This window comes from Rousettus aegyptiacus, unplaced genomic scaffold, assembly GCF_014176215.1.
Source record: "Rousettus aegyptiacus isolate mRouAeg1 unplaced genomic scaffold, mRouAeg1.p scaffold_m13_p_1, whole genome shotgun sequence".
NCBI lineage: Eukaryota > Metazoa > Chordata > Mammalia > Chiroptera > Pteropodidae > Rousettus > Rousettus aegyptiacus.
In genome coordinates, this window is record NW_023416284.1 from 25,896,875 (window position 1) to 25,913,583 (window position 16,709).

General features: G+C 38.0%; 1 protein-coding gene and 1 pseudogene across 3 annotated transcripts; one reads left to right on the forward strand and one right to left on the reverse strand.

Annotated features, from left to right (window-relative positions):
- The first annotated feature begins 1,353 nt into the window (after positions 1–1,353).
- ZFP69 (ZFP69 zinc finger protein) lies at positions 1,354–14,757 on the forward strand. 3 transcript variants are annotated; one of them, XM_036232416.1, is made up of 6 exons: positions 1,354–1,789; positions 2,887–3,331; positions 4,666–4,751; positions 8,784–8,910; positions 9,228–9,326; positions 12,091–14,757. In XM_036232416.1, the coding sequence occupies exons 2-6, from the start codon at positions 3,205–3,207 to the stop codon at positions 13,224–13,226; spliced, it is 1,575 nt and encodes a 524-aa protein (XP_036088309.1). In that variant the 5' UTR covers positions 1,354–1,789; positions 2,887–3,204; the 3' UTR covers positions 13,227–14,757. The 3 variants fall into 3 exon arrangements, with proteins under 3 accessions (XP_036088309.1, XP_015995532.2, XP_015995533.2); XM_016140046.2 differs by having other exon boundaries at positions 9,231–9,326; XM_016140047.2 differs by lacking the exons at positions 1,354–1,789; positions 2,887–3,331 and adding an exon at positions 3,348–4,595.
- Positions 14,758–16,127: 1,370 nt separating this feature from the next.
- Positions 16,128–16,246, reverse strand: LOC118604691 (annotated as a pseudogene).
- Between the last annotated feature and the right edge of the window lie 463 nt (positions 16,247–16,709).

Below are 16,709 nucleotides of genomic sequence, written 5' to 3' on the forward strand. Positions count from 1 at the left end.
TTCTTGGACCCTGGCTTTCCAGCTTATGGCCTGGTAATTCCATCTTGCCATCTCTTAGACACCTTGTTATGGGCTGAATTGTGTGTCCCAAAATTCATATGTCGAAACCCTACCCCCTAGTACTGTATTTAATCACATATTTCCATGATTAAACTTAATCACTTTAAAGAGATAATTGAGTTAAAATGAAGCGTTAGGTTGTGCTCTAAACCAATTTGACTGGTGTCCTTATAAGAAGAGGAAATTTGTGCACACAGAGAGACAGACACCAGGGGCATGCAAGTACAAGAAGGAAAGACCCTGTGAGAACACAGGGAGGAGAGACCAGGTGAAGATAAAGGGAGAAGACCAAATGAAGACACAGCCATTTGCAAGCCAAAGAGAAAGGTCTCAGAAGAAACCAACCCTGTTGAGACCTAGATCCTGGATTTTTAGCCTCCACAACTGTGAAAAAATATTCTGCCATTTAAGCCACCCAGTTGGTGTTATTCCAGTTGGTGTTATTTTATGACAGCCCTAGCAAATTAACACACCTCTAAGAGCATTTATATATATTATATGTGTGTGTGTGTGTGTGTGTATTCCAGACTTATTTTTTATTATTATTGTTTTCTGAGGGGGTTGATATAAATATCCTAGCCCACTATTAACAGAAAGAGGAACTCCAGTTATCCTCTATCCCCCACTCTACACACTGCTTTCCTTTTCCTCATAGCCCTTATCATCACCTGGGATAGTATCTATTTTTTTATTTATCTATTTAGTCTCATTGGATATAGTATGCAAGAAAGCAGGGACTGCATTTTGATAACTGCTGTATCCTCTGACCTTGTAACAATGCATGGCAGACCTAGGCACTAAGAAGACAGTTGAATGAATGAATGAATGAATGAATGAATGAATGACAGAGAAGGGGCTTCCCCACTGGAAAAACTCCCAGCCACGTAGTCTCTGGGGACCACTGTCGGAAAAAGTCAGGCGGTCTGCTTGGGTGGCCACCGCCCCTGGGTCTGGGCAGCCCCCGGAGACGCGCTCCGCTGCATCCGGGTTTCCGGGTTTTAGGGCGCTCCCCGCATTTCTGGAGCGGGCGGGCTTCTGGCGGCCCTCGTGGGCGGAGCTGGCAGCGGGCCGGGCGGAGCCTGCAGGCGGGCTTGAGGCGCCCACCGGAAGACGCTTGGGCGCTGGACTGGGTGGCGGCACCGCCGCGTGGGTGGGCCGCACCCGGGGGCCCACCGGGGCCTGCGCGAGGGCGACCTGCAGCGCTGGCAACCGGGAGGGCGCGTGGGGAGGCGGAGGCGCGGGGAGATACCGCGCTGCGGCCCAAGAAGCAGGGCACTGGGGACCTGGCCACTGCCGCCTCCCCGGCATTGGAGCCGCAGCCGGCGAGGTGTATCCTCGCCCGGGTCCGGGGAAAGCCAGTTCAGGGCACCCCTCCCACTGCGGCCCCCAGATCCCGGCTCTTGTGGGCGCAGCCGAGAAAGGCCACCTTGGAGGACGGTGGGTTGATGTGGAGCAGCAGCACCCTCCCTAGACCGCCTCTCGTGGGAATTTGGAGAAGACCCACCTCCAGTCCGGAGGCCGACGTTAACGTTGGCTGGGTTTTGTTTTTTGTTTTTTTAGGAATGGTTGTGTTGAGTGGGGATGTGGTCTCTCTGTAAAAGGCTGGATACGAACAAATCCGTTACCACTCAATCCTCCTCTAAAGAGACACCCTCTGGAGCTGAAAGCCTCAAGAGCGAGCGCGCTTACACCCGGGGCTCTGGTCCTACCTGCGTCCAAGGCCGATCTGGTGAGTCGGAGGCTACATCGCCTGTGTCTGCTGTCTCAGTCCGAGGGAGGCATATCTGGGAGCGGCGAAAAGGGGCATCTTCGAAAGGAAGATTCTCTGTCATTAACTGTTTCATAAGTTTCTCCACTTTTGTAACAAGGTATTTGTTATATATTCAGAGAGCATTTTTCCCACATTCTCCAGAGTTCATAGAATGTGCAGCTCCTTTCTCTTCATCAGTTACAGCTGAAAAAAAGATACGCCCGTAAACCACATACCCTTGCCCACAAACTTCAAAAAGTTGGGTTGGCCTCCTTTCCACGGAGCTAGGACTGTTCTTGGGGCTCCAGATACACTGGACCTAGACTGACTTACCTGCTCAGATGCCAGGGGTTGGATGATTTAGATGATGTATTTGGGTTTCGTTTTTTTTTTCCCCCCCAAATTTGTTACAAACAGCTATGTACTCATTATACTCGAGGTACTGTATTTCCTCCATTTGACGACTTACCCTCTCTCCGATTTTTGACATTTTTGAAACCAGGATGCATCTTAACAAAGAGGTAAAAAGGACTTGCCAGCTGCTGGGGAAACATGGGTGGTGGTGTGTCTGTCACCGCTTGCCTATGTGAAAACTGCAGCTATGTGACTATTCCATCAGTTGAGATACTTGAAAGGAACTTTAAATTGAGATCTCTAATTGTTTTAAAAGATAACTTTAAAAGATATGCTATGATGCAGCATTAAAACAAAATGTTTATAACAATGTTTAATAAGGGTTTGCTGTATGCCTGACATTGTCTCTAATCAACATTACAACCCTATGAAGAAAAAACATATATTATTATTCCTGTTTTATAGATGAAGAAACTGAAGCTCAGTTGAAGCGTCTCAGAGTTTTTAAATGCAAGTATCAGGATTCTAACCCAGGCTGTCTGATTTCAAACATGCATGCAGCTTACAAAGAGGGACGTTAAGGCAGAGTCTGTGCTTGTTTGTGTATCTTTTGCTTTTTGTGAATGTGTGTATGGAACTGGGAGGTAGAGTCACAAATCAAGAGCATTGATTATACTTATTCTCACATTGATGCCAAATCTTTGTTTTTGAATCTTTTGCAGTTTTAAATATATTTTTTTGCAAGCTCTGGAGTTCTGGCTGTATGATTAGTACTTCTGGGTTCCTCATCTCCTGCCTTTTGCTCCTCTAGAAGAACAAAAGCATGGTCTCGGACCTACTCAACCAGCTGCCTCCCGAGGAGGCAGTACTTAATTTAAGAGAGGAGTGAGTTTTTCAGCATTGTTAAAGTCACAGAACATGCCAAAGTGCTGAAGGCTGGAGATTGTGATCAGAAGAGCACGCAGCTGTGAAGCCTCTCAGCAGGGCTTCTGGCAGTTTCCTCACCAGAAGTGGACAAGCCCAGCTAACAGGTTGTGGTCATGCTGCAGCAGCTCATGATTACCCTGCCCACCCAGGCCAGCACCTGGGTGAAGTTGCAGCATCCTCAGAAGGCCCAGGAGGGGGCGCTCCTGTGGGAGGATGTGACTAAGATCTTTGAAGGAGAAGGTGAGAATAGACTGATGGTTGTGGGGATGGAAGGGGAAGAAAGAGGTCTCGTTTGTATGTGAAAAGATAGATACATACTTCATTGTTCTGATCTCTTGGGTAGAAAACTGGGGGAAAGCATATCTCAGGTTCATACTTGTGGCTTTTGGGAAGGGAATAACTATGAGAAAAAATATTCTGCACTCCATGCCGCTCCCATCTCCAATCCTCAAATACGCACATGACAAGACAGGCACATGATGTTCCCCACCAGCCACTCCCAAGTGTGTAAATGTGATTCATAGACAGCAAGGTCAAAGGCTTTTGCACCTTTAGGACCTCCAATGGTTTTCTTTTACAAGTTTCAGTCATTTTAGCCCCAAACTAATATTTTTCATGAGTATCTGTTTTTTGTTTTCATCATCTGCTGAGAGGAAGGAATGATATGCTTGATTACTTTCATTTTACCTTGAAATTTAAGAGTTCAATGGGAAACATGTCCAAGATTACACGTTATTTAGTGTTGTAGTCATAAGAGACAGATGGACAGAGGAATTCGTGTGTTTGATGTGGCCTTTTAGTTCATACCTTTAACACTTCAAAAACAGCCAATATTTATTGTATTCTCACTGTGCCAAGCAGGGACTTTGCTAAGCACCCTTACAGATGGAAAAAATGAATAATGATCTTTAGTGCTAATTATTAATTGATAGAGAGAGACATATACCCAGATCAAAATAATAGCAGGTAGCCTAGGAAAAATGCTGTGGTAAAGTTCTTTTGGAAGACAAGGGATAGGAAGCGTTCTTCCGATTGTATTTATATGAGAAATTTTAACAAATGAGATAGCATTGAATTTGGCCTTGAAAGATGTGCAAATTTTTTAGGATATAAGGATATAAGAGTGGATACCTTGAAGAGTGGTTCAGAGAATGGAGAACATTGTAATCTAACTGAGGGTTAAGAATGTGGTCAGTGTATGTGTCAACAGGTAAAGGATGGTGATTAGAGGCAACCAATAATGGGAAAATATGCTCCAGGGAGATTATAGAGTGCCTAGAAGACCATGGGAAATGTCTGGTTTTTTCTTTGTTTTAGGGAACCTTTGAACAGAGGCGTGGCCTGGTGGATCTGTGTTTTTGGACCACAGTATTGGGAAATACTGATCCCCAAAGCAGTACGCTGCAGATCCTCATTAAAGAGGCTCCAGTCTGTTCTTGCGTCCTTGCGTCATTCTAAATGTCCCTCTTTGTGAATATATTGAGGGAAGAGCCACATTCAGCAGGTCTGCAGGCAGTTTTTTGGTTTGGGGGACTTGGGGAAATGCAAACGTCATGGCTCTTTTCCTTCCCCAGCTCTGCTATCTCAGGATGCTGATGAGACCCAGGGAGAAAGTTTAAAGGATGAAGCAACCTCTAGGGCCTTGACTGCAGAATCCCAGGTAAGTTGGAGTTTCCTCTCATTTTCTTGACATGCTTCTTGGTTTTTAAGGCTATAACTTGCCCCTTTTTTAGGGGGTAAGGGATGAATTCAGCCTTGGGAGCTTAGAGGAAGTTGCTCTTACACAGAAAACTGGGCCATGGTGGTAGCAGTTTATGTCCTTATAGTGGCTTCCCACCATGTAACTCTTGTTTCTAACCAACGTCTAGATCTAATGTTGTGCTAATTTCCATAGAGAAAGCAAAATGAATGATATCATTCTAGCTCCTAAAAACTAACAGATACCACTTGGGGTCTAGAATAAGCCTCATTGTATTTGAGTATTTCATATTAAAAGACAAACTTTGTGAGAAGAAAGTTCTGACATTCTTAATGATGTACATATATTGCTTGTGAACTTGACGAGGTGACCGTTAGTGTAGTATTGGGAACAGGACAAACGGCAGCCAAAGAAGTGAGTAGAGAAGAAATGGTCATGCCATACATTGCACACAGTAGGCCAAGCAGATACAGCAGAGCATCAGGAGTGGTGAGAAGAATAGGTGAAACAGAAGGAAAATTGTTGAATAAACAGGAAGGGAAAACTATTAAAGAGAAGATGTTATTTGAGAACAGAAGAATTTCAAGTGAAAAGAACTTGGGTTCTGGAATTAGATGGTAAAGGATTTGAATTCCTCTCTTGTATTTACTAGCTTAGTGATATGGGGCAATTTTTTTTCTTTTTTTTTCTTTCCTTTTTTTTTTTTTTTTTTTTTTGCCGTTTTACAACCTCCATTTCTGCAACTAATTCAGATGCTAATATCTTCTAGGATTGAAATGCATTCTAAAGTTATTTACAGAAATATGGAAGAAGTGACAATAGTCTAATTTTTTAAGGAGTTAACTTATTTCTATATTCTACTTTTCTGGAATTTCTTACTTCCTGACATTAAAAACTGATGGAATTCTTAGCACTGGGAAAAGGTTAATTTTTTTAAATTGTGGTATAATTTACATATAGGAAAAAAACACTTAAGAAAGTGCATAGTTCTATTTTGACATATGTGTGTACCATGCAGTCAAATCAAGATAAAGAACATGTCCACAATCTCAGAAATTTTTCTCATACCTCTTTCCAATCAAAACTCTGCTTCACTCCCAGGAGAGAGTACAGGAGATCTCTGTATTATTTCTTATAACTGCATGTAAATAGATTTACATATAAAATCCTGTTAAATTATCTCAAAATAAAAGGTTTAAATAAGAATGTATATTTTCTAGTTGTTAGGTATAATGTTCTATAAATGTCAGGTTAAGTTAGCAATAAGTTGTTCAAGCTATGTCCTTGATGAATTTTTGTCTACTTATCTCAATTACTGAAGAGGAATATTAAAATGTCTACTTATTGTGGTTTTGTCTGTATCACCCTTTAATTCTATCAGCCTGCTTTAGTTTGAATTCTATTATCAGATGCATAAATGTGTAGGATTGTTGTCTTTTTGATGAATTGACCCTTTATGAAATGTCTCTTTTTATGCCTAGTAATATTCCTTTTTCTGAAGTCCCCTTTGTCTTATTTAATATAGCTTCTCCAGTGTTCTTTTAGTTATTGTTTGTATGGTATAGCTTTTTACATTCTTTTACTTTTGACCTATCTGTGTCTTTATATTTAACGTGTGACCTTCTTAAATATAGCTAGGTCTTGCTTGGTTAGTACATTTACATAATAATTAATATGATTGGATTTAAGTGTATAATCTTGTTCTTTGGTTGTCTCTGTTCTTTGTTTCCTTGTTCTTCCTCTCCTGCCTTCTTTTGAATCGAATAGTTTTTTAGTATTCCGTTTTATGTCCCTACTTAGCTATACTTCTTTGATTAGTTTTAGCAGTTACTTTAGCCATTACAGTATACATTTTTAACATATCACAGTTGCTTTGAATTAATATTATACTGTTTCACATATAATATGAAAGCATTATATTTCTATTTACTCTCTCCCATTCTTTGTATATTGTCATCATACGTTTCACTTAACATGTTATAAACCCCACAATACAGTGTTCTTATTTTTACTTTTTACAGTAAATTGTGCATAGAAAAATTAAGAAAAAGAAAAGAAAATGAGTCTTTCATATGAATACACATATTTACCAATTCTGGCACTCTTAATTCCTTTCTTTAGTTCTGAGCTTCTATCTGGCATCATTTCCCTGCAGACTAAAGAATGTCTTTTAGCATTTCTTGTAGTATGGGTGTCCTGATGACAAGTTCTCACTGTTTTTTGTTGATAGAAAAATGTCTTTATATTGTCTTCCTATTTGAGGATCTTTTACTAGATATAGATTTCTAGGTTGACTGTTCTTTCTTTTAAACACTATAAAGATGTTCCATGACCTTTTGTTATTTATGTTGTTTGGGATGAGAAGTTAGCTGTTTTATCATTTGCCTATATATGGTGTGTCTGCTTTTTTTTATGACAACTTTTCTTGTTTTTCTTTTTCCTCCTTTCCTACCTTATTTTGGCTACTTTTGCAATCTTCTCTTTTAACTTCGCTCTTCAGCACTTTTACTCTGATGTGCATGGGAATGTTTTTCTTTGGATTTATTCTTTCTGGGGTTTGCAGAGTTTCTTGGATCTGTGAGTTGATTTGGAAACTTTTTAGCCTTTATCTCTTCAAATATTTGTCTGCCCATTTTCTCATCTCCTGAGATTCTAATGATATGTATATGAAACTGCTTGATATCCCAGATTTTTTTTCTCTTGGTGCTTCAGTTTTAATAGTATCTACTGAGCTGTCTTAAGTTTTACTGATCTTGTCTTTATCAGGGTCTAGTCTGCCATTAAGCCCATCCAGTGGACTTTTCAGATATATTTTTCAGGTGTAGAATTTTCATTTAGTTCTTTTTTAGCGTTTCTGTCTCTCCCTCAATTGCTCATGTTTGCACCCATTCTATCTATATTTTATTTTAAATTATTTAACTTATTTTAATAATTGCTTTAAACTTTTTGTCTACTAATTTTAATTACTTGGTCACCCATGTGTTTGTTTCATTGATTTTTATTTTTTTGATTATAGGTCAGATTTTCCTCCGTATTCACATGTCTGACAATTTTTTTTTATAGTTCAGATACTGTGAATAAAAGAATAGTGGAGGTTTAAACATACAGTTTGCTTCGTTTCATTCTGTTTATTTCTAAGAGACTCTAAGTCCTTTCCTCTGGTGGTTAATAAGTACTGATTCTTCATATTCCTCCTAGAGCTGTGGCTGAGCTCTGGCTAAGATACAGCTTTGATTGAGTTCACTTCTGATTGACCCAGCTACCAGTGCCCCATGCCAGCACTGTGGAGGGAATGATCTTTTTTTTATTTTTTTTTATCTCTTCAGTGTTTGAGCTAGGAAGGGATTAAGACTACAGTTCTGGATGGTTTTGTTCTTTTGTTTTTTTTTTTTTTTTTTTTTTTTTTTTTTTTTTTTTTTTTTTCATTAAACTCCAGCAGAGCCCCAGAATTTAAGGTCAGCAGAAATGCATTGGTCTTTGCCCCAGTAGGTGCTAAAAGCCTTTCTTCTTTGTCCTTCTCCTCCCCAGGCCTCTCTGATCTCATCTTCTTCCACTCTCTCCTTTACTAACCTGCCTCCAGTGATACTGTTCACTTTCCCATTTCTCAGACAAGACAAGGACACTTTCACCTTAGTTCCTTTATACCAGCCTGAAATTTTCTCCCTTTAAATTTCCACATGACTTTTCCTCACTGAATTCACACCTCTGGTCAAATGTCACCCTTTTCAGAGAGGCCTCCTCCAACATCGCTAACCCTCACTGCGGCTCTCCCTATTCCCCTTATCCTGCTTAATTTTTTCCAAGGCACATATGACCACCTGTTTTTCTATGTATTGAATTATTTACATAATCTCTAGAGAATCTCTAAACAGACCTAGAGGAGGCTCCAAGTAAAACAATTTAGAATCTCTTGAAACTTAAAATACTATCAGAACTCTTTGGACTTTGATGGAGGTGATCTCTGGCTGAAAAGAAATATATTTGATATTCTAGGAACAATTGACCTTCAAGGACATATCTGTGAACTTCACTCAGGAGGAGTGGGGGCAACTGACTCCTGCTTACCAGAATTTGTACCGGGAGGTGATGTTGGAAAACTATGGGAACCTGGTCTCAGTGGGTAAGGATGGGCTAAACATACAAAACCTGCCCATTACAGGAAAATCATTATTTCTAAATTGTTAAATGTTGTAGATTCCCTGGATCTTGGCCTTGGATCCTGTATTCAAGATGTCTCATTCCTTTGAAAATCAAGTCAGGACATATCTGATTCTCCTTCCTCAGGGGAACAACTTTACTTTGTAGAGCTAGAATAGACATGCTGTGGTACCCCTTTCTATTTTCAGAGACCCTAACTATCAGAGGACTGGAACTAAATTCTGGGGGTGGCTCTTAGACTCCAACGTAAACATTCATATTCTTTTTTTATTCCATAAGCAGGATATCAAATTTCCAAACCTAGGGTAATTTCCCAGTTGGAGAAAGGAGAAGACCCATGGATAACAGAGAAAGAAGGCCCAGGACATCCCAGTTCAGGTGAGACTAAGGCAGATACTATGTTTTCATATGTAGGCCAGTGTGCCCAAAGTCTTTCTAGGCTGTGGCCACTGGACAGGTCATGCATTAGACTCGACTTCACCCCTCACTCTGCCGCCCCTTTTTTTCCACTTACCTTGGAAAAGTCTTTCTGGAGTTGGAGGGAAGAGAAGTCTTATCTTCCTTAAGGTTAAACGTGATTTTCCCTTTTTCTTTAATATCCTAAAGTCAGCAATTGAAAGCTCCTTTCTCTATTTAGTCAGCTATATGTGGTCTCTCCTTACAGAAGACAGATCTCTTTTTAGGATTCTCACTGCAGTCTACAAATCTTGATTTTCTCTCTTGTATTCTATTCACCATCTTTTATTTAATAATCCTAGATTTCAATTCCCACTCTTTTTAACTCGTGTATCTTAATTTTTTGTAACAATTACTTTATGAAAACTCCTGCAAGAGAAATTACTACAGGATTCCTTCTCACCAAATTCAAAGATCACCACAATCTCCTTAAAGTCTGCCATTTTATGAAATATTTTTGATGTTCAGAAAGGCATAGAGAACATTATAACAAGTTTCTTTGTCACTTCCACCTAGATTAAGAAATAAAACAGAGTTGAAGTCTCATTGTTCCCCTCCTACCTTTTGGAAAAAAAACAACTTTTCTGGATATAAATATTACCATTCTCATATGTGCCATCATAATTTTATTATATGTATATATCCCTCAACAATATATAGTACTTTTTCATATCTTATTTTTTAAATAAAAGGTAAATATTCTTCTACTTGCTTTTCTCATTCGACACTGTTTTCTATTCATATTGTTCTGGTTCATACATTTCGTTGACTTAATAAACCACAGTTTATCCACTTTCCTGTTGGTAAACATCTATACTGTTTCTAAATTTGGTGTTACGAAGATGCCGTAGTCAATCTTCATGTATGTATCTTCTTGTGTACATATACAAGTGTTTCTTAGGTTTAATTAGGTTTAATTTACCTGAGATTTATTTTATATATAGTGTGAAGTGAGTAGTGTAATATTTTCCACATGGATAATCAGTCTGTTAGTTTATTATTATAATTATAATTATAAGTTTATTATTATAATTATTAATAGTTATTTATTAACAGTTAATGGTACTCTGTCACCTGTCAAGTTTATTTATCTGCTTGGGTCTATTTCTAGGCTCTCTATTCTGTTCCAGTTTTCTATTTTTCTATCACTACTCTAATGTCAGGCTGTCTTAATTACTGTATTTCATCTGAAACTTAATATCTGGTAGAGGTAGTTCCACCAGCTTGTTCTTCAGAATTACCCTGGCTATTCTTAGCCCCTTGCTTTTTCATATAAGTTGTATAATGAATGCATCAAATAAAAATCAGTCTGTTAGTTTATTATTATAATTATAATTATAAGTTTATTATTATAATTATTAATACTTAATGAAGTTTCAGGATTTTCTCCGTAAAGCTCTTGTACATATTGCATCTCTTTTTTTACATTCATGTTGAAGACTCTATATTTTGTTGCTTTTATAGATGGCATTTAAAATTGTGTTTTCTGTTTGTTGCTCGTGTATAATAACAATTGGTTTTGTATATTGATCTTACAGCTGATCACCTTGTTTCACTCTGTTATTAATTCCAGTACATTCTCGGGTTTTCTCATTTTCAACTTATAATAATGAAAATAATAATAAAAACTACAATTATATTCTTTCCCTACTTCTGGATGAAATCTCAAAGAGGTCCCCTTGATGGCCCAGTCCCTTTACATAATAAAAACAGTCTGGTTTTAGTAAAATGTTTAGTTCAGTACAATAATAAAAACTCTCATCTTCATTCAAAGTTAAATCTCCTCTTCTCCCCTAGCTTGGGCCTACTTCAGGCCTAGATACTGAACTGGGGAGGCGGACAGAGACGGCAGCTTCATCTTTCCCTGTCTTCCCTTTCTCCTCCACTATTCAGGACCAGAGTCAGGGGCCTGCAGAACATAGACTCTGTTCTTACTTCTGTTCATTTAGAATGTGGAAATTGGAAGTACCGATAATCCTTTTGTGTTGACAAAAACATCCTACAAGATGTTTTACCTTTCGGGAATACAGAGCTATCAGATGAAATATTAGTAATGCATGCAACAAATTGTCAAGTAAGAAAACTAGCCAGAATTTTAAAGATTAAAGGATATTTTCATAGAAAATAGCAATAGTAGTGATATAGTCTGGGTTTCTTACAAGTCTCCCTTGTATAAATAACACTTCCAGTGACAGATTAATAAGCACAAGAAACAGAACAATGTGTAAATGTTAACATGAGTTTCAGTAAAATACAGCTTAATGTTCTTGTGAATATCCTTAGTTCCAACCTTAGTTTTTGAACTAATGTCTCAGACTGCTGCTGGGGTTGAGGGACGGATATCTTTTTATCTTTCTGAGATGGTTTTCTAAAAGTTGTCAATTTAAAAACGTATTAAGACATAGCTCTGAAATTTCATTATTTAGTGTTATTAGAAAAAGCAGGAGTAAATTGCTCAAATTTTACTCTCTGTATGAAGTTACACTTTTACTCTGTTTACTGTTTACTCTGTTTACTGTTTCTTAATTCCTCTCCAGGCTGCATAACCATATTTAAATATAATCAAAATCTCATATACTTTGTATATATTGTTATTTAAGTCTCTATTCCATATACCCTCTTAGAATAATTGATTTTTCAAAGCATAAAGAACATGAATTATTTGTATTTTTTCCATTTCTTTCAGATTTGAAGAGTAAAACAGAAAGCAGTATGTCAACTGCAAAGAATGCTATTTTACAGAAACAGTTATATCATGGCATTATGATGGAAAGGTTTGTGAGGGATAATGTCATTTGTTCCACATTAAAAAAAGTCTCCAGATATGATGATGAGTTAGAAAGGCATCAGGATGCCCATGGAAGAGATGTAAGACAAGCCATCTTGACCCACAAGAAGAGAGGCCAAGAAACTAACAAATTTGGGGAAAATATTGTGAATTCAAATGTTGTTATAGAACAGAGGCACCGTAAATATGACACACTTAGAAAGAGGAAAAAATACAAATTAGATTCAATGAATCATCCAACAAGTTACATAAGAACAAAAACCTATGAATGTAATATATGTGAAAAAATCTTCAAACAACCCATTCATCTCACTGAACACATGAGAATTCATACTGGTGAGAAACCTTTCAGATGTAAGGAATGTGGAAGGGCCTTTAGTCAAAGCGCATCCCTTAATACCCACCAGAGAATCCATACTGGTGAGAAACCCTTTGAATGTGAAGAATGTGGCAAAGCCTTCAGACATCGCTCATCTCTTAATCAGCATCACAGAACTCACACGGGGGAGAAACCCTATGTATGTGATAAATGTCAGAAAGCTTTCAGCCAGAACATTAGTTTGATCCAACATTTGAGAACTCATTCTGGAGAGAAACCCTTTACCTGCAATGAATGTGGGAAAACCTTTCGACAGATTAGACACCTTAGTGAACATGTAAGAATTCACACTGGGGAGAAGCCCTATGCATGCACTGCATGTTGTAAAACCTTTAGTCATAGAGCGTATCTAACGCATCATCAAAGAATTCATACTGGGGAGAGACCCTACAAGTGTAAGGAATGTGGTAAGGCCTTTAGGCAGAGGATACACCTTAGCAACCATAAAACTGTTCATACAGGAGTGAAAGCATATGAATGCAACCGCTGTGGAAAAGCCTATAGGCATGATTCCTCCTTTAAGAAACATCAGAGACATCACACTGGAGAAAAACCTTATGAATGTAATGAATGTGGAAAAGCCTTCAGCTATAATTCATCACTTACTCGACATCATGAAATACATAGGAGGAATGCCTTCCTAAATAACATGTAACAACTGATTATCCAACATGAGAACAAAAGCCATGTCAAAATCAGTGATTCTATACTTTGTTTCAGCACTTTTGATTTATTGATATAATGATGCTGACTTTTAAATTATGCCCATTGTGTAAATAAACACTACATTGGTAATAACTGTCTACTAACACCTCCATACAAAGTACTTAAGAATACAGGGTGGTCCCTCAAATTAAATCTAGCCATGTGGAAAATTCACACATTCTTATTATTTTTCTGATTTCATGGTGGATTAGTTATTATTCATGGGCATTCACTGACCAGCATTTGGGAACTACTATTTAAAATGTCACGCCCCCATTTTTTAAATTAAAACTTTATTTTTTTAATGAGAAAAACTTTCAAGTATACAAAGTTCAAAAGGCACATACAGTCATATAAGTGAAAAGTTTTCTTCCTCCATTCCCTCATGACCAAATTCTACCTAGAGGCAACCATTTTTTATAACTAAATTTTTTGTGTACCTTTCCAGAGGTTTTTCTACTTATATCCAAGAGCATACAAATATATAGTTTTCCTTTTTAAGCATTAACAGCAGAAACATCTGCACTTAATATTACTTGCCATATGTCGTAGAGGTCATTCCATATCAGTAGATCAAGTGCCTACTCATTCTTTATAGCTGCATAGTATTCCATGGTCCGAATGTAGTTTTTACTTAGCCAGTTCACTATAGAGGGACTTTTGTATTTCCACTCTTGTTTATATAATGTTACAGTGAGTAGTCTTATAAATTCTTACTTCTCACACATGTAAGTATATATGTAGGGTAAATTCCTAGAACTGGAATTTTGGTGCTAGAGGATGTGTGCATTTGTATGGATATTGCCAACTTGACTTTCCTAGAGGTTGGACCAATTTATTTTCCCACCAGCAAGATATAAAACTCCATATCTTGTGCTGAAGCATCTCTCAAACCAACAGCCCTATCAGCTATCAAAGAAATACCAACTTGTCTCAGTACCATAGTCTAGAAATACAAGCTGAGCTACATCCTCAGAAAGATGAGCACTTGCCATCCCTGGAGCCAGAGAGGAATCTGCATCTTATCTAATAGTAGCCAAGTCCATCAATTTCTCAACTGGAGAAGACATTTCTCCACCAACTGCTATAGTCCTTAATTTTTGAGACTGAAACTATCCGATAAATGAGAGTCCCTTTAAAGAGACTGATCCACCTGCCTTAGCAAATATAATCTTGGCTAATTTTGATTGGAAAGAAGAAAAACTGACAATGATTTCATAGTGCTTGATGGTAGGGTCTGTCATAATCAACTGACCATATGTAGCATTTTATAGGATGGTTGTGTTAGCGAGTTATGAATACATTGAGGGAGAAGAGTAGGACACAATTTTTAAATTAATAAACAATGAATGAGAACATTAATTAATAAATTGACATTGCTTATGTTGTAAAAACAGCACCAAGGTCAAGACCACAGTGATTTCGTACCTGTTCATTTTTCAATCCAATAACACTTTATTAAAGTTTTCATGATTCTCCCATTTACTTTTTTCCTTCCCGTGTGTGCTCTAAGTATATTAGTTGGGACTCTAGGTTGTAAATAACAAATCAATTGGTGCTATTTGTCTCAAAGGAGGTGTTACTAGAGGGATATTGGGGGTATCTCATGTAACTCAGGTTGCAATAGCTTCTAACTGGAATGGAACCAGAACCTAAAGTATTTTGAAAAACCCAGGCAGTTTTTTCTCCATTTGTCACCTCTGTTTCTTGTGTTGTCTACATTCTGGCTTTTTTTTTTTTTTTTAAATACTTCATTGCGAATCATGATTACCATCAACTCTAGATGTTATATATATTTGAGTTACCCATCATCCAGAGAAAAGCTGTCTTTTCTTTCTCACTTCCTATCCAAAATCCTAGGGAAGGTCTCATAGGCCCACCTAGGTCAGATAATCATCTCTGAAGTTAACTGAAGGAGTACATCTCAGCTTCTATGAGAGTCATGTAGATGGTGTGAATGCTGGATGAGCAGGGAAGGAAGAGACGGAAACGGTTATTGCTCATAGACTTCCAAATCCTACTCATTTTTCAATGCCAGCTCATTGGATCTGAACTTTAGAACTAGAAAGTGTCCAGGAATTCACCTAATCAAAACTCCTCACTTTATAGATGAAAAAAAGGTGGATCTCCTTTAATTATTCATATCCTTTTACCTGAATCACATTTTTGAGAGCATTTTTTTTTTTAAGTTTGTTAGCCTAGCTTTTCAAACACCTGCCCTAAATAGCTAAACAGAGCTGCTCTTTGTCATTCTAAGAGCTTTACTTCTTAGGTCTGCTATGGCCCTGGGGTCTTCATAGGTTAGGATACAGAGCTTACCCACTGAGCTTGCCTTTTCATTAGTGCCTGTTCATTCTATTTCTCCCACAGGAACTTTTCCCTCCGCTGGTCAGTGAATGTTCTTCCTCAGAGCTGTATATCCTTAGGCATATTCTCTTCTCAAGCTAGTTTGTCTGATTGATTTTGTTAAACATTCCAACACTTCTTACATCTACATCTTATGTCTTAGAAATCTCTCCTGAGCTCCAGAACACTTGTCCCATTTGGATATCCTCTGGTTACCACGAAGTATGTCCAAAACTCATAATTTTTTCAATAAAATCTGTATTCCTTAATCGAAAAAGTGGTGCCACCACCTATCCAATTCTCCAGTTTAAAGTTCTTCCTCTCCCTCACTCATCACCTCCCTCAGTCTGTCACCCGATCCTTTATATGCTATTTCGGATTTTTTTTTTTCTGTTGGTTTTTAAAATTTCTTATTTATTTATTTTTAGTCAAGGTAACCCTTGGTTGGCCTCACAGATTGCAAGGACCTCATCAGCTTACAATCCCTTATTTTTTTTATTTTTTATGCCTACAATACCTGGCCTTCCTAGGTGGGCTCCCAGCCAAGTACTAACCAGGCTCAACCCTACTTAGCTTCTGAGATCAGATGGGATCGGGCCTGTTCAGGGTGACATGGCTGTACATGATATTTAGGATTTCCATCTATCTTCTCCACTCCATTCCCATTTTAGTGCTTTAATCAGGCTCTTAGCACTTCCTAGCTGCTTAAATAGGTTTCCAACTGGTTTTTCTATATATCTAATCTGAACTCATGTCTCCACTCGCCTCACTGCTGCTAGAGCATTAGAAAACACATATCTAATCAAATGACATGATTGTTTTAAATTCCTCACTGTTTTTTCATAACTTGAAGATAAAGGTCAGATTCCTTAATATAGGACACTTGATGTAGAACACTTTATTTTTCTAGTAGTGGTTCCCAAATTTTACCCCAAGCATATTTCACTCCAGACATAAACATCTTATGGTCCTCTAGATATTCCATGCTATTTCATGAGGTCTGGTCCTCAACTGTGCTATTTTTAATTCCTTCTGCCCAATTTCTTTGTTTAGCTAGCTCTTATCATCTTTCCAATTTTAGTTTGTG

Bases quoted from the DNA above. Each gene is read 5' to 3' on its own strand.
- ZFP69 (XM_036232416.1), top strand. From the start codon at position 3,205: ATGCTGCAGCAGCTCATGATTACCCTGCCCACCCAGGCCAGCACCTGG. The intron at 3,332-4,665 runs GTGAGAATAGAC...TTCCTTCCCCAG, and splicing joins TAAGATCTTTGAAGGAGAAG to CTCTGCTATCTCAGGATGCT. The intron at 8,911-9,227 runs GTAAGGATGGGC...TTATTCCATAAG, and splicing joins TGGGAACCTGGTCTCAGTGG to CAGGATATCAAATTTCCAAA.